The sequence below is a fragment of the Pseudophryne corroboree genome, chromosome 11, assembly GCF_028390025.1.
Source record: "Pseudophryne corroboree isolate aPseCor3 chromosome 11, aPseCor3.hap2, whole genome shotgun sequence".
Lineage (NCBI taxonomy): Eukaryota > Metazoa > Chordata > Amphibia > Anura > Myobatrachidae > Pseudophryne > Pseudophryne corroboree.
Window position 1 is genome coordinate 34,433,623 of NC_086454.1, and position 21,431 is coordinate 34,455,053.

Genomic DNA, 21,431 nt, shown 5'->3' on the forward strand with positions numbered 1-21,431 from the left:
ACGGGAGGTGTACACTATCTATACATTACCCGGTGACACACGGGAGGTGTACACAATCTGTTCATTACCCGGTGACACACGGGAGGTGTACACTATCTATACATTACCCGGTGACACACGGGAGGTGTACACAATCTGTTCATTACCCGGTGACACACGGGAGGTGTACACTATCTGTTCATTACCCGGTGACACACGGGAGGTGTACACTATCTATACATTACCTGGGGACACAGGAGGTGTACACTATCTATACATTACCCGGTGACACACGGGAGGTGTACACTATCTGTTCATTACCCGGTGACACACGGGAGGTGTACACTATCTATACATTACCTGGGGACACAGGAGGTGTACACTATCTATACATTACCCAGTGACACACGGGAGGTGTACACTATCTACACATTACCCGGTAACACACGGGAGGTGTACACTATCTGTTCATTACCCGGTGACACACGGGAGGTGTACACTATCTATACATTACCCGGTGACACACGGGAGGTGTACACTATCTGTTCATTACCCGGTGACACACGGGAGGTGTACACTATCTATACATTACCCGGGGACATACACAGGAGGTGTACACCATCTATACATTACCCGGGGGGGGGGGGGGGGGGGGAATCACATAGGTGGTGTACACTATCTATACATTACCTGCCGTATACACCATTTGTTCTGTACCTAATATGCTGTCTGTTTTCTCCTGGAGGCGGATGATACGTACATGCAGCTAAAGAAGGATCTGGAGTACTTGGATCTTAAGGTAACATTCTTACATCTTCATTTATCGGAGTGGGACATTAAGTGATCGACTGATCTCTTGTAGAATTGGATGTAATCTGAATCCACTGTGTGGCCGTCGAAGATATATGGGGTAATTCAGAGTTGATCGCAGCAGCAAATTTGTTAGCACTTGGGCAAAACCATGTGCACGGCAGGGGAGGCAGATGTAACATGTGCAGGGAGAGTTAGATTTGGGTGCGTTATTTTGTTTCTGTGCAGGGTAAATACTGGCTGCTTTGTTTTTACACTGCAATCTAGATTTCAGTTTGAACGCACCCCACCCAAATCTAACTCTCTCTGCACATGTTATATCTGCCACACCTGCAGTGCACATGGGGGGTCATTCCAAGTTGATCGCTCGCTAGCAACTTTTTGCAGCGTTGCGATCAGGTTAAATCTTGGTAAAATTGCGCATGCGTATGCACCGCAATGCGCAGGCGCATCGTACGGGTACAAAGAGGATTGGTGCTGGGCGATGGATTTAACGAAGAATCCATTCGCACAGCCGATCGCAAGGTGATTGACAGAAAGAGGGCGTTTGTGGGTGTCAACTGACCGATTTCTGGGAGTGGTAGGGAAAACGCAGGCGTGTCCAAGCGTTTGAAGGGCGGGTGTCTGACGTCAATTCTGGGACCGGACAGGCTGAAGTGATGGCAGTGGCTGAGTAAGTCCAGAGCTACTCAGAAACTGCTAAAAACTTTTTTGTGCCGTCAGCTGCAAAAGCGTTCGCACACTTGCAAAGCGAAAATACACTCCCCCATAGGCGGCGACTATCTGATCACAGCACAGCAAAAAGTTGCTAGCGAGTGATCAAATCGGAATGACCCCCATGGTTTTGCCCAACTGCTAACAAATTTGCTGCTACGATCAACTCTGAATTAGGCCCATAGTGAATTGGTCCAGGATAGGGCGGATAGGATACCTATCCGCAGCATTATTCAGTGTTTGTATCAGTGAGCCGGTGAATGGTGTGTGCTGAGCAGGGAAAAGATCACGTGAGCATGGGTTCCAGGGTAGTTCTGCATGCTTCGTAATGTATGTTCTCACTACTAGAATATTAGTAGAGGTGTGTGTACATATGAGACAAAGGAAGCTCTGTGTAAAGAGGGCCGTCACAGCTAGCTGGGAAATAGTCCTCTTTAAAATGATTGTTACAGAGTAAGTAGAGCTGCTGTTTGCCATTAAAATATGTGAAAGTCAGTGTGTTGCAAAGTGGAGTAATTTACATGACAAATGTCCCCTGGTGCAAAAATGCATTGTGCAAAAATGCATTGTACAGACCGGTGGAATCATAAATATGGGCCTGAGTGCAGTGTTACTCTGTAAAACTGCAGTGGAATTGCAGAGTTACACTGAACAGTGTTTTTTTCCTAAATGGTTAATATATTTTTCCTTTTTGCCGTCCTTTACAATATAAAAAAGTAACTGCACCAGCCTCTACACATTTCCAGCCTCTGCACATTTCCAGCCGCATGTCTGGGTCCAGTTCTTCCATAGTGCCTGCTATCGGGGGAAATGTGCTAAGTGAAGGTGCGAATACTGTGCATCACTCACTCCTGACTTCTGTCCGGCTTTCACACACAATTTCTTTTAATTTGAAACAGATAAAGTATAATGAACCTCTGATCAACTTGGTTCACAGTGTTTTAAGGAACTCTACACCAGGGTATCGAACAAGCATAAACGTAAGCCGCTTGTACCGCCTCGGTGTGACCATTTCATGGCTTTGCCCCGTGCGCAGTTTCGTAAAGTAGCGATGCAGTTGCGGCCGCTTTTAATCTGCTTCTTCACCGGTTTATTTTAGTTATACTTATTGTTTTGTTGTGTTTTATTTTTTATTTATTCTTTATAAATTCCATATTTTTGCTTCAGATTGCGTACTGTGTGCTTATCGTTAGCGTTTGTTTGTTTCGGCTATACTGCTGTATTCAGTGTTATAAATTAGAGTGTTAGCTCTGTCACAGGGGCTTGGCAGCATGATTAGAATCTGCACCGTGCTCCCCATCTGCTTGCCGTAAAGTGCTGCACATGACGTTCCGTAACGTTGTAAATGGGTTGTGACCTCTGACCAAAGGGACCCAGATGTCGTACTTCCTGTGATATTGTGACATTTACTATTCATAGTTTTGTTCTGTCCCTTTTTATTCGCTGGTGGGCCCATAAAGGATCCTGTGGATCTTTACCCTAAACACCAGGCTTGTCGTTTGCACCTGAATTCCAAGATGTGGGATTTCTCCTGTAATAGTATTTAAAGTTTTTATCTAATCTCCTGTGAGCGACTCTCCGCACTCTGGTGTTTTACCGACTGCGTCGTCTCTCTGGCAGAACTCCTTGCACGTACTGTGTTCCAGTTAATTACTAATATTCTTTATTCCCGCCAGTGGGCAATTGGCATGAGAGGTGAGTTTGGCAGATGAGACAACTTTTCGGATGTTGCGTCTTGATACCAGCGTTACCAAGACCTGTTATCATTAACCGCGCACTTGCTGCATGTGCCGATGGCTTAGCCATGTACCCCTCGCTGTTGTTACGGGATTTCCTTTCTATCTGTCACAACGTCTGTTTTTATAATTTGCAGGTTACGGGACGAGAGTCTCTGAGGGATCGCTCTTCAAAGCCGGTCAGGATTGCCGAAAGCGACGTTGATGTAAGCAGATGGCCAGGGTCTGTGCTCCGACCAAACACATTGTAGAACGAGGATCCCAAGGCACAAGAGACATTCTGGCCATGTGTGGGGTCCATATATGATTTCATATATCTCAGGCCATATATGGTGTGATAGGATTCTTGGGCTAGATATCAGATGCTGGCATCTCCTGGTAGAACTAAGGTTGAGGTTACCTAAAGTATAATTAAAAGGGGCAGACTGGATGGGTCAAGTGGTTCTTATCTGCTGTTAAAGTCTGTTTCTATGTAACAAGGAGAGTAGTATATTCTGTAATGTCTATATGTGTCATGGTACAGCTCTGCATGCATCACGTATGTTTTTCTTACCTGTCCAGGTGAAGCTCAGCGTCCTGTGTGAGCAGGACCGGATCCTGCAAGATTTAGAGGACAAGATCCGGGCTCTGAAGGACAATAAAGTGAGATTATCCTGAAAATGTTCTGCTAGGAAGGAGTCCAATATGGGGGCAATCCTGCACATTCACAGTCTGGTTCCACAGTCTGTGTATTGAGGATACAGGGTTTATGTGTAGCTCTTTTGCCCACTAAACAGAGGCGGTTGATCTGATGCATAGAGGATTGGGGTTTTTGGTGCACACTTACATACTAGGTATGTACAGGATCACACATCCCGGCAATAGAGAGAATGGGCAGGGGGTTCACCGCACAGAGAGCCTATTGGAATACCACATCCTAGAGGACTATAGTTATGGCTCCTCTGGCGGCAACGTCTGCAGAGACTTCTATTTCCAGTCACTGTGGTGATCCTGGCCACGGAGCGTACTCACTATCCATCCTGCCCTGAAGGGGTTAAGCACAGGAGGCCCAACTCTCTGCTTAGCCTCCACCATAGATGCACATAGCCACCAATGTTATGTGGAGATTAAAATAAGGCCTCCAATCCGATAAATGGGGCAGAGTGTAGTGGGGACTGGATATGCCTGAGCCAGAGAAGAAAGGCTTAATGAGTGCAGTCAGCTTCCAAGGGGCACATCTGTGGCTGAAAGCGCACGTGTCATTACATATTAATGTTTAGCAGCAGGAGGCAAAAAGCTGCTTAAAAACAAACAAAATACTAACACATAAAAACCATTGGGGTATAACTTTCCCCACACACTGCATGCGGCTATTACCTGGCGCTGGCATGGAAATAGTTCTGTATCTGCAAGCTTCAGGAGATGGTCTGTCTCAATCCCTCTCCTCCTTTCTCTCTCTCCCTCCCCTCCTTTCTCTCTCTCTCTCTCTCTCTCTCCCCTCCTCTCTCCCCTTCCATCTATCCTTTTTCTTTCTCTCTCTCTCTCTCTCTTATGACCCTGTTGCTGACTCTCCCCACTGCAGGACAAGCTGGAAACGGTCCTGGAGGTTTTGCACCGACAGATGGATCAGTACAAGGAGCAGCCGCAACACACAGAGAAAATCTCCTATCAGCAGCGCCTCTTGCAGGAGGATTTAGTGCAGATCCGAGCTGAAATGTCCAAAGTGTCCACTGTACGTCTAAAGACATTAGAGCACCCCTTCCTGTAGTTTCTGGTTCATACATCAGTGGGCGGCCCTTACTGTCATTCCAAGTGCAGGCCTTAGAGTGCCCCTCCTGTAGTCTTTCTATAGTCTAAGGCAGAGGTTCTCAAACTCGGTCCTCGGGGGCCCACACAGTGCATGTTTTGCAGGTCTCCTCACAGAATCGCAAGTGAAATATTTAGCTCCACCAGTGGACCTTTTAAAATGTGTCCGTAAGTAATTAATACACCTGTGCACCTGCTGGGTTACCTGCAAAACATGCACTGTGTGGGCTCCCGAGGACCGAGTTTGAGAACCTCTGGTCTAAGGTATAAACATTAGTGATCCTCCTGTCATCTCAGGTGCAGAGATTGTCGAGCGCCCCTCCTCCTGTCATCTCAAACACAGACATTATAGCGCCCCCCTCCTGTCATCTCAGGAGCAGACATTAGAGCGCCCCTTCCTGTCATCTCAAACACAGACATTATAGCGCCCTCCTCCTGTCATCTCAGGAGCAGACATTAGAGCGCCCCTTCCTGTCATCTCAGACACAGACATTATAGCGCCCCCTCCTGTCATCTCAGGAGCAGACATTAGAGCGCCCCTTCCTGTCATCTCAGACACAGACATTATAGCGCCCCCCTCCTGTCATCTCAGGTGCAGACATTAGAGCGCCCCTCCTGTCATCTCAGACACAGACATTATAGCGCCCCCCTCCTGTCATCTCAGGAGCAGACATTAGAGCGCCCTCCTCCTGTCATCTCAGACACAGACATTAGAGCGCCCTCTCCTGTCATCTCAGGAGCAGACATTAGAGCGCCCCTTCCTGTCATCTCAGACACAGACATTAGAGCGCCCCCTCCTGTCATCTCAGACACAGACATTAGAGCGCCCCCTCCTGTCATCTCAGACACAGACATTAGAGAGCCCCCCTCCTGTCATCTCAGGTGCAGACATTGTAGAGCGCCCCTCCTCCTGTCATCTCAGACACAGACATTAGAGCGCCCTCTCCTGTCATCTCAGACAGACATTATAGCGCCCCCTCCTGTCATCTCAGGAGCAGACATTAGAGCGCCCCTTCCTGTCATCTCAGACAGACATTATAGCGCCCCCTCCTGTCATCTCAGGAGCAGACATTGTAGAGCGCCCCCTCCTGTCATCTCAGGAGCAGACATTAGAGCGCCCTCCTGTCATCTCAGACACAGACATTATAGCGCCCCCCTCCTGTCATCTCAGACACAGACATTATAGCGCCCCCCTCCTGTCATCTCAGGTGCAGACATTAGAGCGCCCCTTCCTGTCATCTCAGACACAGACATTATAGCGCCCCCCTCCTGTCATCTCAGGTGCAGACATTAGAGCGCCCCCCTCCTGTCATCTCAGGTGCAGACATTGTAGAGCGCCCCCTCCTGTCATCTCAGACACAGACATTAGAGCGCCCTCCTCCTGTCATCTCAGACACAGACATTAGAGCGCCCTCCTCCTGTCATCTCAGACACAGACATTATAGCGCCCCCCTCCTGTCATCTCAGGTGCAGACATTGTAGAGCGCCCCCTCCTGTCATCTCAGACACAGACATTAGAGCGCCCTCCTCCTGTCATCTCAGACACAGACATTAGAGCGCCCTCCTCCTGTCATCTCAGACACAGACATTATAGCGCCCCCCTCCTGTCATCTCAGGTGCAGACATTGTAGAGCGCCCCCTCCTGTCATCTCAGACACAGACATTATAGCGCCCCCCTCCTGTCATCTCAGGTGCAGACATTGTAGAGCGCCCCTTCCTGTCATCTCAGACACAGACATTATAGCGCCCCCCTCCTGTCATCTCAGGAGCAGACATTAGAGCGCCCTCCTGTCATCTCAGACACAGACATTATAGCGCCCCCCTCCTGTCATCTCAGGTGCAGACATTGTAGAGCGCCCCCTCCTGTCATCTCATGCGCAGACATTAGAGCGCCCTCCTCCTGTCATCTCAGACACAGACATTAGAGCGCCCTCTCCTGTCATCTCAGGAGCAGACATTAGAGCGCCCCTTCCTGTCATCTCAGACACAGACATTAGAGCGCCCCCTCCTGTCATCTCAAACACAGACATTAGAGAGCCCCCCTCCTGTCATCTCAGGTGCAGACATTGTAGAGCGCCCCTCCTCCTGTCATCTCAAACACAGACATTATAGCGCCCTCCTCCTGTCATCTCAGGAGCAGACATTATAGCGCCCTCCTCCTGTCATCTCAGGAGCAGACATTAGAGCGCCCCTTCCTGTTATCTCAGGAGCAGACATTAGAGCGCCCCTTTCCTGTCATCTCAAGTGCAGACATTATAGCGCCCCCCTCCTGTCATCTCGGGTGCAGACATTATAGCACTATCTTCCTGTCATCTCAGGAGCAGACATTATAGCGCCCCCCTCCTGTCATCTCAGGAGCAGACATTATAGCGCCCTCCTCCTGTCATCTCAGGAGCAGACATTATAGCGCCCCCCTCCTGTCATCTCAGGAGCAGACATTATAGCGCCCCCTCCTGTCATCTCAGGAGCAGACATTATAGCGCCCTCCTCCTGTCATCTCAGGTGCAGACATTATAGCACTCTCTTCCTGTCATCTCAGGAGCAGACATTATAGCGCCCCCCTCCTGTCATCTCAGGAGCAGACATTATAGCGCCCCCCTCCTGTCATCTCAGGTGCAGACATTATAGCGCCCTCCTCCTGTCATCTCAGGAGCAGACATTATAGCGCCCCCCTCCTGTCATCTCAGGAGCAGACATTATAGCGCCCCCCTCCTGTCATCTCAGGTGCAGACATTATAGTGCCCCCTCCTGTCATCACAGACATTATAGCGCTATCTTCCTGTCATCTCAGTAGCAGACATTATAGCGCCCCCCTCATGTCATCTCAGGAGCAGACATTATAGCGCCCCCCTCCTGTCATCTCGGGTGCAGACATTATAGCGCCCCCCTCCTGTCATCTCAGTAGCAGACATTATAGCGCCCCCCTCCTGTCATCTCAGTAGCAGACATTATAGCGCCCCCCTCCTGTCATCTCAGTAGCAGACATTATAGCGCCCCCTCATGTCATCTCAGTAGCAGATGTTAGAACGCCCTCTCCTGTCATCACAGACATTATAGCGCCCCCCTCATGTCATCTCGGGTGCAGACATTATAGCGCCCCCTACTACACTCTTGGGCACATCTGTTAACCTGTCTATTAATGTAGACCAGATTAGTAGGAAAGTCCCACAGTCCCTGCTGCAGTCCCCACACTTCCACAGAGTATGGGAGCATCAGAGACCCTCTGCACCCTAACAAGCCATCATCGGAAATTGGGTGTAACTTCTTCTTAAGTGTTAAAAGTTAAATGTGTATTTCATGAACCGTACATGTTCATTCTGTGTGTATGGTGTCCCCTACGTATACAGTACGCAGGTTGCACTTGGCGCCAGTAGTCTGAATGAGCAGGAGTGCAGCATGGGTAATCTGCAGATACAGTACGTCACATGACCACTCTCGTATATCTTCTGCAGGATATGGAGAATGCGTGGAACGAATATGTGCGGCTGGAGAGTGATGTTGCCCAACTGAAACACATGTTACAGGAACAAATGCACAGATCTCCCTCATCTCAGGTGAGTGTCACGTTATTATCACTGGCCCCCTCCCCAATCTGGTCACACACCGGAGCGTGCAAGGTGATAACGCACCAACCAATCAGCTCATAACTCTCTATTATCACCTTGCACTTATCACCGCTACGTCACTTCTTTATGCCTTCTCCAGGCTTAATACATCTGCCCCACTATACCAAAACCCATACGCGCTATCACCCAGTAACACAGACGCTTGTTAGTTTATTGTGTCACACACGCACTATAAAGCACATACAATCACACAATAAGTTGTTGTCTTACTGTGTCACGCATACACACACGGTATCTCCAGGTGTTACTATTCAGCTTGTTATCTCTGTGTTTTAGGACAGGGCTCAGCTACAGAAGGATCTGTGGAGAATTGAAGATGTCACCGCCGGTCTCAGCTCTAATAAACTGAACTATAAAGTGCTTGTGGAATCGTTCAAGAATCCAGGTACGGCGTACCATGTGTAACTAAGCCTGAGTGCCAGGATGTAAGTGTTGGCGGGTCTGCATGACATAAGGGTGTGAGTGTTAGCGGGTCTGCATGACATAAGGGTGTGAGTGTTAGCGGGTCTGCATGACATAAGCGTGTGAGTGTTAGCGGGTCTGCATGGCATAAGCATGTGAGTGTTAGCGGGTCTGCATGACGTAAGCGTGTGAGAGTTAGCGGGTCTGCATGATGTAAGCGTGTGAGTGTTAGCGGGTCTGCATGACGTAAGGGTGTGAGTGTTAGCGGGTCTGCATGACATAAGCGTGTGAGTGTTAGTGGGTCTGCATGACATAAGCGTGTGAGTGTTAGCGGGTCTGCATGACATAAGGGTGTGAGTGTTGGCAGGTCTGCATGGCATAAGCGTGTGAGTGTTAGCGGGTCTGCATGACATAAGCCATATGAGTGTTAGCGGGTCTGCATGATGTAAGCATGTGAGTGTTAGCGGCAGTGGCGTGCGGTGAGGTCATTGGCTGGTGATGCACTGCAGCCATAATGATCCGCAAAGTCCAGCGATGAACCTTACCGCCACTTGTAATGTCATGGAAGTAGGCTGACAGTGCCTGCCTACTTCTATTTTTTTATTTAAACATTTATTTATTTATTTAAAATATGTGTTTTAGGTAGCCCTTGAGTTGAAATAGTTGGGGGATTTGGGATTAGAGTTAGGTACCCCTTTTTATACCTTACAGGAGACAGTCCCCTTTTTTACACATTACGACAGACAGATTCCCCTTTTTACACATTACGGGAGACAGTCCCCCTTTTTACACATTACGGCAGACAACGTCCCCTTTTTACACATTACGGCAGACAGTCCCCATTTTTTACACATTACGGCAGACAGCGTCCCCTTTTTTACACATTACGGCAGACAGCGTCCCCTTTTTTACACATTACGACAGACAGCGTCCCCTTTTTTACACATTACGGCAGACAGCGTCCCCTTTTTTACACATTACGGCAGACAACGTCCCCTTTTTACACATTACAGCAGACAGTCCCCCTTTTTTACACATTACGGCAGACAGCGTCCCCTTTTTTACACATTACGTCAGACAGCGCCCCCTTTTTTACACATTACGGCAGACAGCGTCCCCTTTTTTACACATTACGGCAGACAGCGTCCCCTTTTTACACATTACGGCAGACAGTCCCCCTTTTTTACACATTACGGCAGACAGTCCCCCTTTTTTACACATTACGACACAGCGTCCCCTTTTTTACACATTACGGCAGACAGCGTCCCTTTTTTACACATTACGACAGACAGCGTCCCCTTTTTTACACATTACGACAGACAGCGACCCCCTTTTTTACACATTACGGCAGACAGCGTCCCCTTTTTTACACATTACGGCAGACAGCGTCCCCTTTTTTACACATTACGGCAGACAGCGTCCCCTTTTTTACACATTACGGCAGACAGCGTCCCCTTTTTTACACAGTACGACAGACAGCGTCCCCTTTTTTACACATTACGGCAGACAGCGTCCCCTTTTTACACATTACGACAGACAGCGTCCCCTTTTTTACACATTACGGCAGACAGCGTCCCCTTTTTATACATTACGGCAGACAGCATCCCCTTTTTACACATTACGGCAGACAGCCCCCATTTTTACACATTACGGCAGACAGTCCCCCTTTTTTACACATTACGACAGACAGCGTCCCCTTTTTTACACATTACGGCAGACGTCCCCTTTTTTTATTTTTCTTACACATTACATCAGCAGGAGAGAGAGAGAGAGAGTGTGTGTGTGTGTGTGTGGTACTCACCTTGGGGGGGCCACGATCCACCATCCACAGGACGCAGAGCCTGGCAGCTGCGGCGACGCTCTGGAGCCCCTTAGAGTGGAAGACAGCCGGCGGCAGCAGGAGGCTGCTCTCTGGGGCTGAGTAGGGACGGCAGCGGCGGGACTCACGGACGACGGCGGCGGAGGGACAAGGGGAAGGCGCGCCTCACACCCCTTGCAGCGCCGGGACAGAGACTTGCGCTCCGGGACAGCTCCCCTCCCGCTCTGCTGATTCCGGGCTGACGGGCAGCTTCCCGCTTCACCGCTGCCGCTGCTGGTCAGTCTTAGCTACAGGGGCGTGCTATGGGTTGAAAGCACTCCCCTGCCACTCGCCTGTCAAAGCGGCACTTCCACTAAGTGCCGCTTCAGCTGCATTTTTTAATGGGCTTTTACTGCCCAATTCTTGGTCCCGCTTCCTTCCCTTTACACTGACAGCGGGAGGCACCGACAGCTGTGCCTCCTAAACTCATTTATAAAGAAAATATAGACACCAAGAATCATTAAAATAATATAAAGCCTAATGCATATACTTATGACACAGAATATGTGTCATAAGTATTTCTTTTATATTATTTTAATGATTATGACAGGGGAGGCACTGCCTCCCCTGACTGCACGTCCCTGGTTAGCGGGTCTGCATGATGTAAGCATGTGAGTGTTAGCGGGTCTGCATGACGTAAGCATGTGAGTGTTAGCGGGTCTGCATGACGTAAGTGTGTGAGTGTTAGAGGGTCTGCATGACGTAAGCGTGTGAGTGTTAGCGGGTCTGCATGACGTAAGCATGTGAGTGTAAGCGGGTCTGCATGATGTAAGCGTGTGAGTTTTAGCGGGTCTGCATGGCATAAGCATGTAAGTGTTAGCGGGTCTGCATGACATAAGCGTGAGTGTTAGCGGGTCTGCATGGCATAAGCGTGTGAGTGTTAGCGGGTCTGCATGATGTAAGCGTGTCATTGTTAGCGGGTCTGCATGACATAAGCATGTGAGTGTTAGCGGGTCTGCATGGCGTAAGCGTGTGAGTGTTAGCGGGTCTGTGTGACATAAGCATGTGAGTGTTAGCGGGTCTGCATGGCGTAAGTGTGTGAGTGTTAGCGGGTCTGTATGGCGTAAGCGTGTGAGTGTTAGCGGGTCTGCATGACATAAGCATGAGTGTTAGCGGGTCTGCATGGCATAAGCGTGTGAGTGTTAGCGGGTCTGCATGATGTAAGCGTGTGATTGTTAGCAGGTCTGCATGACATAAGCATGTGAGTGTTAGCGGGTCTGCATGGCGTAAGCGTGTGAGTGTTAGCGGGTCTGCATGATGTAAGCGTGTGAGTGTTCCAGTACAGTAGATATTACATATAATACAGATGCACACACACACACACACACACACACACACACACACACACACACACACACACACACACACACACACACTAGGGCTATTTTTTGCCAAAATCCAGTTAACCTGCCAATATGTCTTTTTAAAGTGTGGGAGAAAACTAATGCAAACACAGGGAGAACACACAAACTCCACACAGATAGAGCCCTCTATGGGAATTGAACCCATGCCGCAGTGCTGTGTAATGCTAACCACTACGCTAACATACAGGTGGCGTAGTCATAACAGTGTGAGTATAAGCGGGTCTACGCAATGCCAGGTTATGTGTATTGGCTGACCTGCTTGACGTGAGAGTGAATGTCAGCGTGTGTGCATGATGTCAGGATGTGTTAGCGTGATGCGTGTGTACACGGGTCTGCATGGTGACGGTTCTGTATCATTACTCTGCAGGTATCAGAGGTGGTAGAGGCTAATACTGTACAGCAATGTAAACTTGCTTGGAAAAGATATAAGGATAAAATAGGTTTTGAGGTCACATTCCATGTTTCTATGTAAAGGCCCAATATTGTAGTGCTAATCAGACGATGGTTGTCAGGACAGTTTCCTCCAGCGGTGAAAAGTTCCTTTCTTCTAGAAAGAAAAACCGTGCCTTTGGTTCCTTCCTCATTTGTGCCTTCTGGTAGCACGGCATTTACATCGGTTCGCGGTAAATCTGCATCGCCCCAGAACCCGCCAAGCCTTGTGAAACAGACACTAGGGATGGGCTTATACCCCCAGACCTACACACAGGGCAGATCTAACTCCCAGCCACAGCTGTTACAGAAACCAGTCCCGACCAGAGCACCAACACCACCAAAGCTTGTGAGTAGTGAGCGGGCGAAAGGGTGTATCATTGTGTACTCGCTACGCACCAAGCGGGTTTTATACCATCTGCGATGTCATCTGTATTCTTCTCCCAGGAAGAGGGCGCTCCTCCACGCCCGCCTCTACCAGACATGTACAGTCCTGAAGACGTAAGCCCTCCACCGAATATCCCGCCCCCACCTACGCTGCCTCCGCCTCAGAGAGAATCGTCAGTGGTCAGGCACACCTCGGTGCGGGGCTTGAAGAGACAGTCGGATGAGAGGAAGAGAGATCGGGAGCTGGGGCAGGGTGTAAATGGAGACTACAGGGTAAATGTGGCATTATCTCCCATACATGTCGTGTGCCCACCTTATCCGCTGTCCTGCAGTATATCAATTCCCAGAACGTCATTGGCTGTGACAAATCTACAGTGTTTTCTAAATGTTTAATATTGTTCCTTGGTTACAGGTAGAGCTGCGGACGTATGTGAGCGATCCGGAACTCGCTAATCTGGGCGACTCCATCCCCCCATCCTCTGGCTTCCTGGGCTCGGACTCTGGCTACCAGACATTGCCTACTAGAGGTAAGGAAACGCAAGTGGCACGGGTCACTCTTCAGGCTCCTTGTTTGGCAGATGGATGTTTCGGTGTTTTAGGAATAACCGCCACTATGACTGTTTCTAGTTCTGTTCAGTTGCTATTGACAAATTGTAACTCCTTTCTGTACCCTTAGAGATACCAGATGCTGTATAAAATGATAATATTCATGGCCAGGTGCCCACATTTAGGGGTCTATTCATGAAGCAGTGAAAAGAGTGGAGAAGTGAGCCTGTGGAGAAGTTGCCCATGGCAACCAATCAGCTGCTCTGTATAATTTTATAGTATGCAAATTATAAATGTTACTTCAGTGCTGATTGGTTGCCATGAGCAACTTCTCCACAGGCTCACTTCTCCACACTTATCACTGCTTCATGAATAGACCCCCTAGGTATCATGGAGGTCTGTTACGAAGCCCTGGATGGAGATAAAGTACCATCCACTCAACTCCCAACTGTCATTTTCAAATATAGCCTGTGACATGTCAGGAGCTGATTGGCTGGTACTTTATCCCCGTCCACTCTACCTCCATCCAAGGCTTAATAAATAGACCCTTTGGTGACTGCAGATATAGCCGTCAGTATAAATCTGTGCCGTGACCATGTCTGTGTTTGGGTTGGCCATGGTTCCGCCGGTCACCATACTGATGCCGGGATCCTGGCTTCGAGATGGCCGGGGGGTCCTTAACGCAACGTAGCTCCTTGCGGGCTCGGTGGCGAGATGCACTCGCCTCATCTTCTGTTCCCACTCTATGGGTGTCGTGGACACCCACGAGTGGGAATAGTCCCTGTTAGTCGGCTTGCGTCAATATTGTGACCGGTGGTCTCCCAACTACATCCCCTGTGTTTGTTTAGAACACAGGTTCTCAAACTCGGTCCTCAGGACCCCACACAGCTCATGTTTTGCAGGTCTCCACACAGAATGTCAAGTGAAATAATTACCTCCACCTGTGGACCTTTAAAAATGTGTCAGTGAGTAATTAATTCACCTGTGCACCTGCTGGGTTACCTGCAAAACATGCACTGTGTGGGGTCCTGAGGACCGAGTTTGAGAACCTATGGTCTAGAACACAGGTTCTCAAACTCGGTCCTCAGGACCCCACACAGTGCATGTTTTGCAGGTAACCCAGCAGGTGCACAGGTGTATTAATTACTCACTAACACATTTTAAAAGGTCCACAGATGGAACTAATGATTTAACTTGTGTCAGTGAGTAATTAATACACCTGTGCACCTGCTGGGTTACCTGCAAAACATGCACTGTGTGGGGTCCTGAGGACCGAGTTTGAGAACCTGTGGTCTAGAAGCAGTGCTGGTTATAAATCTATGTATGATCTTGAATGCTTTACTGTGATCTGCAATTTATTCTTATTCCGGAATGAAATCTGAAGATGTATGATTACTGTTATGCTGGAGTAGTTTCAGTGTTTTGCCAAGATTGAAGTTGTAATGTACATGTTATTTATATTGTAAGCTCTCCATTTAGATTGTAAGCTCTCATGAGCAGGGTCGTCTTTCCTCGTTTGCGGTTATGTCCCTCACTTATACCATCAAACCCCCCTACCCACACACCCACACACACGCACAGTGCCAACAATGGCACCAATCCTTTGGGTTCAGCCATCGCTGCCTTTTGTTGTTCATATGTCTTCAGCAATGGCTATATAGCCTGTATCCTGCGTTTTTCACTTTTTTCCTTCTGCTTGCAATGTCTCTTCTTACATATAACTGTAAGGTGTTGCAGACCACTAGAGTTGCTATATAAAGATAATAATATATTTAATAGCCTTGTTTTTTTTATTATACTCGCATCTTATTACTGACTGATCTTGTGATGTTACCCCTTTACCCCTCCTGGCTCTTACTCAATGAGTGTGGGCTCAGATAGTGTTCTCTCTTCCTGTTACTGCTCGGTATATTGAGCGGTTACTACAACATACGATGAGACTGTACGTGTATGCGATATGTGCCATAGCCCCACGTAATGTGTATATTATACCGGTGTACAGTATTTCTTAACAGTATTTCTGAAGCGATGCTGATGGCTTTTCTCTCTTGTGATTCCACAATTTATTTATTTTTTTTACCCAGGTTTATCTGGATCGACATCCAGGCTTCCTCAGTCTTCATCTGTCGCATCATACGTCACGCTGCGGAGGGGCTTCGCCACCGACGCTTCTAAGGTAATGCGTCGAGAGACTCCGCCTAATTGTTATCTTTTCCCGATGCATCCCGACGTTGTTGTAACAGGGAACACTGTTTGCGTCTGATGTTTGGAGTCCGTTATCCCGTACAACAGGTTTCTCTGTGTTTCTAAACAGGACAGACCAAAAAGTGCCTTTGAGCGCCTTTACGCCGGCGACAACCAAAGAGTTAAAATGAGCGCAGAAGAACAACTCCAGCGCATGAAACGGCATCAAAAAGCCTTAGTCCGCGAACGCAAGAGGACTCTCAGCCAAGGAGAGAAACAGTCCGTCACGAACCGACCCGCCTCCCGGCCCATGTCCGCGGACATCAGCTCAGTATGTTAGCGTGGAGGGAGGAGCTTCCTCGAACATTTACTCTATAGCATCTGATAGAAAGCACTTTATAGCAGTGTGCATGGTACACGAGGTTGCACCTCATCTACAGGTAGTTTCATTGCTTCAATAAGACTAATTAGCTGCAGGGATTAACGAAAGGCTGTGCGGACTGGAATCGCGTAGTCCACAGGCGTTTTCTTGAAATGACACAATGTAACGTAAAACCGTTTATAATGATAATAGATTATAATTTCTTTTTGTAAGAGAAATATTTTAACCATTTCCATTACCATCCCTGCTTTTAGACTGTTTAACAAGCACAAACTCACTGAAGGCACTTTGCACGTCTATAGATAATTGATAATATAGTTTATATGAAAATGCTTTAGCACAACAGGGATAGGCAGGTCTGTGAAGCCCCCGGGTCCTGTGGTTAGGTCTCTCTAATGTAGGGTGCTATACACATGCAGTGAATTCTTCCATATGCTTCCACCTCCTAATAATTGTCATGGTTCCCTCTAACTCATCCCACGAGCTCCGCTGCTTCTCAAACCCTCATTCATCATCTCCTCGCCTCTTTTTTTTTTTTATGTTGACAGAAAGTATTAATTTGTTTGCAGTACTCGCTAACCGCCATACTCATTCCTACCAGGCTTTGTTTGCGTTCTAGTAGCTCCTACATTAATTACATGTGCCTGTTAATTGCAACGTTCTCCATCCTCTTACCAGTAACTTCCATCCAGCTGCCCATCGTCTATTTCTAAACTTTTCCGGTTCAGCAGAAGACACAGAGAAAGGTTTCAGGTGCCTGCAGTCCGGGTTCCGCATAGTGACTGCACATTTAGGACGGCTTAGGGTGATGTTTCATAGATTACATTTCTTTATTCTCTGTTTCAGATGGTGAGGGTGTAAAACAACCCTGTTATATAGAATCAGGTAACTGGACTGGTAATGCCTTTGGCAACAGTAAAAAGTCTCCTGTAACCCTGCTACCACACCGACCCCCATCCCACTTCATCCTCCTGGCAGAACCCTAACTCTGCCACTGCTAAGCTGAGTGGCTCCCTGTTGTGCAATGCCACACAACGTCATTCATAGATCACCTGTCACCTACACACAGTTGAAGCAGTTATTTTGTGAACTGATGGAATGTTCATGAGAATGCAACGATTTAACTTAGGAACCAGTGACATCACTAAGAATGCAGCCTATCCACTCACTAGGAACCAGTGACATCACTAAGAATGCAGCCTATCCACTCACTAGGAACCAGTGACATCACTAAGAATGCAGCCTATCCACTCACTAGGAACCAGTGACATCACTGAGAATGCAGCCTGTCCACTCACTAGGAGCCAGTGACATCACTGAGAATGCAGCCTATCCACTCACTAGGAACCAGTGACATCACTGAGAATGCAGCCTATCCACTCACTAGGAACCAGTGACATCACTGAGAATGCAACCTATCCACTCACTAGGAACCAGTGACATCACTGAGAATGCAACCTATCCAGTCACTAGGAGTCAGTGACATCACTGAGAATGCAACCTATCCAGTCACTAGGAGTCAGTGACATCACTGAGAATGCAACCTATCCAGTCACTAGTAACCAGTGACATCACTAAGAATACAGCCTATCCACTCACTAAGAACCAACGACATCACTGAGAATGCAGCCTATCCACTCACTAGGAGCCAGTGACATCACTGAGAATGCAGCCTATCCACTCACTAGGAGCCAGTGACATCACTGAGAATGCAGCCTGTCTACTCACTAGGAACCAGTGACATCACTGAGAATGCAGCCTATCCTCTCACTAGGACCCAATGACATCACTGAGAATGCAGCCTATCCTCTCACTAGGAACCAGTAATATCACTGAGAATGCAGCCTACCCATTCACTAGGAACCAGTGACATCACTGAGAATGCAACATATCCAGTCACTAGTAACCAGTGACATCACTAAGAATGCAGCCTATCCACTCACTAAGAACCAACGACATCACTGAGAATGCAGCCTATCCACTCACTAGGAGCCAGTGACATCACTGAGAATGCAGCCTGTCCACTCACTAGGAACCAGTGACATCACTGAGAATGCAGCCTATCCTCTCACTAGGACCCAATGACATCACTGAGAATGCAGCCTATCCTCTCACTAGGAACCAGTAATATCACTGAGAATGCAGCCTATCCATTCACTAGGAACCAGTGACATAACTGAGAATGCAGCCTATCCATTCACTAGGAACCGGTGACATCACTGAGAATGCAGCCTATCCATTCACTAGGAACCGGTGACATCACTGAAGCACTTGAATTGATGCACTGAATTCTCATGAATATGATTCTGCAAATAAAATGACTGCTTGACCTCATTTACTAACCGTGCTTACCGTCTGGATATTGACCACATAACGTACTTGGTTTGCACCGAAGCACCTGATAGGTTGCGTAGTACCTGTCAATGTTCAAACCTAATAAATGTGACAAAGTCCAACCTCTTACCATCAGAGCGCCTACTTCTTACTATGCAAGGTTCTCCCCATGCACCCGTTTTCCGGCCAACCCCTGGCGCTATTCTGCTACGGGATACACCAGGTGCGCAGAGCGCTACAAAACAGGATTATGTGCAATCGCTCATCCATTTTGTTTGCCGTGAATCAGGTCCTGTGTGTTGGTGACTGGTCCCCATTACTATTACGATTAGTGATAACAACTTTCATATTCACCGCATTAATACAACACTATGGGGTCTATGTACTGAGTCTTGTAGAGAGATAAAGTGGACGGGATAAAGCGCCAGCCAATCAGCTCCTAACTGCCATGTTATAGGCTGGGATTGAGAAATGACAGCTAGGAGCTGGTTGGCTGATACTTTATCTCCGACCACTTTATCTCTCTCCAAGTCTTCGTACATAGACCCCTAGGTAGATCCGTTATAGCTATCTCCTGCACACACACAGAGCAATAATTCTCAGCCAGTGTTCTAAGACGTCGTCGGCACTGTACAGAATACTGTCACTTTTTTTAAAGACCTGTTTTATCCGAATGTTAACTTTACTACTTGTCTTAAACCTCACATTAGAAGCTCCTTTTGGACACAGTGTTAATATGAGCTCGGTGCTGTCTGATGTATGTCTACCAGATACCCAATAAACTGGAAACCAGATAACGGAGAATTCTTATAATCTCATTTTTCCGCTGGACGCTGTTGGTAACAGGGCCTGGTATCAGGAGTATCGCGTAGTACTGTGATTGAGAGGCGAAGACTGATGGATGATCAATCAAAGGGAAACAATCTTCACAATGTTTATTATTTTTATATCGCTAAAGTCGATGTTCTCGTATTCGGGACACAGAAGCTCCGTAGTTTATAGAACATCTATTTCCTGGCTAGGACATTGGGGCAGATGTATTAAGCCTTGAGAAGTGATAAGTGGAAGGTGATAACGCACCAGCCAATCATTACGGGTTTAAAAAATGACAGTTAGGAGCTGATTGGCTGGTGCATTATCACCTTGCACTTATCACGGATTTATCACTTCTCCAGGCTTAAGACATCTGCCCCACTATTGATCAGGTGAGGTTGAGTGTAGACATTGGTCGTATTTACAGCATGTACTTCCATGAAAGGAAGAGCGTGGAAGGTTATCTGGTATCAGAAATTGATTAGAGAACAGAGGATTACGCTGTATCATGAGTATTACACAGTCCTGTGGAACTACACATCCCAGCATGCACTGCCACAGTTTTGCTATTAGGGCTTGCTAGGGAATGCTGGGTTGTGTAGTTCCACAGCAGCTGGAGATCCATATAATGGATACACCTGTGCTATATCATTAATTTGCCGACATGGGAGATGTAGATTATTATAAGACTTGGCCATACATGATTGTGTTACAGCATATATACCTCTTGGTGTGCAGTGACCTTTATAATGTTTACATGTTCCTGCACTGTATCTCTCATAATAACACGTATCGGTAGTTGTCAGAAACAACGCGTTGGCGCAGCTGCAACCATTGTCCAGATTGTTTCCTTTTCATTTATCCGAGGGCTGCATTGATCAATGTACAATGTAATAGGAAGTGGGATGCGGTGTAATAACGTCACTTTTCCTTGTATAAAAGAATTTCTTCACATAAAATGCCAGCGGAGGTGGGGAGATACCCCCTGCCCATTGTCTGTACAGGAGAGCGAAGGTCCGTGGGACGACTTCATGATAGAAGACCTCACTGTATGTGTATTTATGTGTCTGTACGTTTCCTAGCTGAGAGAGAAGTTACCTTTCTGTTCTTAGTGTTAGGTCAGGCAAGATCGTCTGCCTTGCTTTGTAACATCCGCAAGTGTAGATGTTGGTGGAAGACTGTCGGTGACTATCTCTCCGTTACATGAGCCAATGACTTGTTTCTTAGCTTGGAATATCTAAATCTTTATCGTAGGAATGTAATTATCATTGTGTGTCACTGTTCCTCTTATTGGCCAGTGTGTGTCTGTGAGTGGACCTAGACGTGGGCATACCGGTTGGGAGTTGGGTCTATCCCAGTGTGTGTCTGCGAGTGGGCCTAGACGTGGGTATTCCGGGTGGGAGTTGGGCCTATCCCAGTGTGTGTCTGTGAGTGGGCCTAGACGTGGGTATTCTGGGTAGGAGGTGGGGCTATCCCAGTGTGGGTCTGTGAGTGGGCCTAGACGTTGGTATTCCGGGTGGGAGTTGGGCCTATCCCAGTGTGTGTATGTGAGTGGGCCTAGACGTGGGTATTCTGGGTAGGAGGTGGGGCTATCCCAGTGTGGGTCTGTGAGTGGGCCTAGACGTGAGTATTCTGGGTAGGAGGTGGGCCTATCCCAGTGTGTGTCTGTGAGTGGGCCTAGACGTGAGTATTCCGGGTAGGAGGTGGGCCTATCTCAGTGTGTGTCTGTGAGTGGGCCTAGACGTGAGTATTCTGGGTAGGAGGTGGGCCTATCCCAGTGTGTGTCTGTGAGTGGGCCTAGACGTGGGTTTTCCAGGTGGGAGTTGGGCCTATCCCAGTGGTGTTGCAGGAGGCATTTAACACTCTTTGTATCTGTTATCAGTGGAAACGAGAGCAGGAGTTTGATTTCCAGCTGCTGGAGAGGGCCGCTCGCGATGCAGAGGACCGAGAGAGGGAAGATAATGATTGGGTACACGCTAAGGCCATACATGTCACGGAGCTAGATTTGGAACCACAGGACTATGATATGGACATCAGTAAGGAGGTAATGTCTCCATATAAACAGGAGATAGGGCGGGTGGG

At 47.9% G+C, this 21,431-nt stretch overlaps 1 protein-coding gene across 8 annotated transcripts in view; it reads left to right on the plus strand.

Moving 5' to 3' along the window:
* The window catches only part of PLEKHA7 (pleckstrin homology domain containing A7), a 280,439-nt gene that overhangs the window by 245,081 nt on the left and 13,927 nt on the right, over positions 1 to 21,431 (plus strand). For 6 of the 8 annotated variants that reach the window (XM_063946452.1, XM_063946453.1, XM_063946454.1 and 3 more), the window contains 13 exons: positions 725 to 778; positions 2,403 to 2,483; positions 3,377 to 3,445; positions 3,801 to 3,881; positions 4,801 to 4,950; positions 8,477 to 8,578; positions 8,927 to 9,035; positions 12,826 to 13,052; positions 13,151 to 13,363; positions 13,503 to 13,617; positions 15,721 to 15,812; positions 15,951 to 16,151; positions 21,232 to 21,393. In XM_063946452.1, coding sequence (XP_063802522.1) covers positions 725 to 778; positions 2,403 to 2,483; positions 3,377 to 3,445; positions 3,801 to 3,881; positions 4,801 to 4,950; positions 8,477 to 8,578; positions 8,927 to 9,035; positions 12,826 to 13,052; positions 13,151 to 13,363; positions 13,503 to 13,617; positions 15,721 to 15,812; positions 15,951 to 16,151; positions 21,232 to 21,393 — 1,656 coding nt within the window. The remainder of the gene's footprint in view (positions 1 to 724; positions 779 to 2,402; positions 2,484 to 3,376; positions 3,446 to 3,800; positions 3,882 to 4,800; positions 4,951 to 8,476; positions 8,579 to 8,926; positions 9,036 to 12,825; positions 13,053 to 13,150; positions 13,364 to 13,502; positions 13,618 to 15,720; positions 15,813 to 15,950; positions 16,152 to 21,231; positions 21,394 to 21,431) is intronic. The other 2 variants (XM_063946455.1, XM_063946456.1) reach the window with 1 other exon arrangement.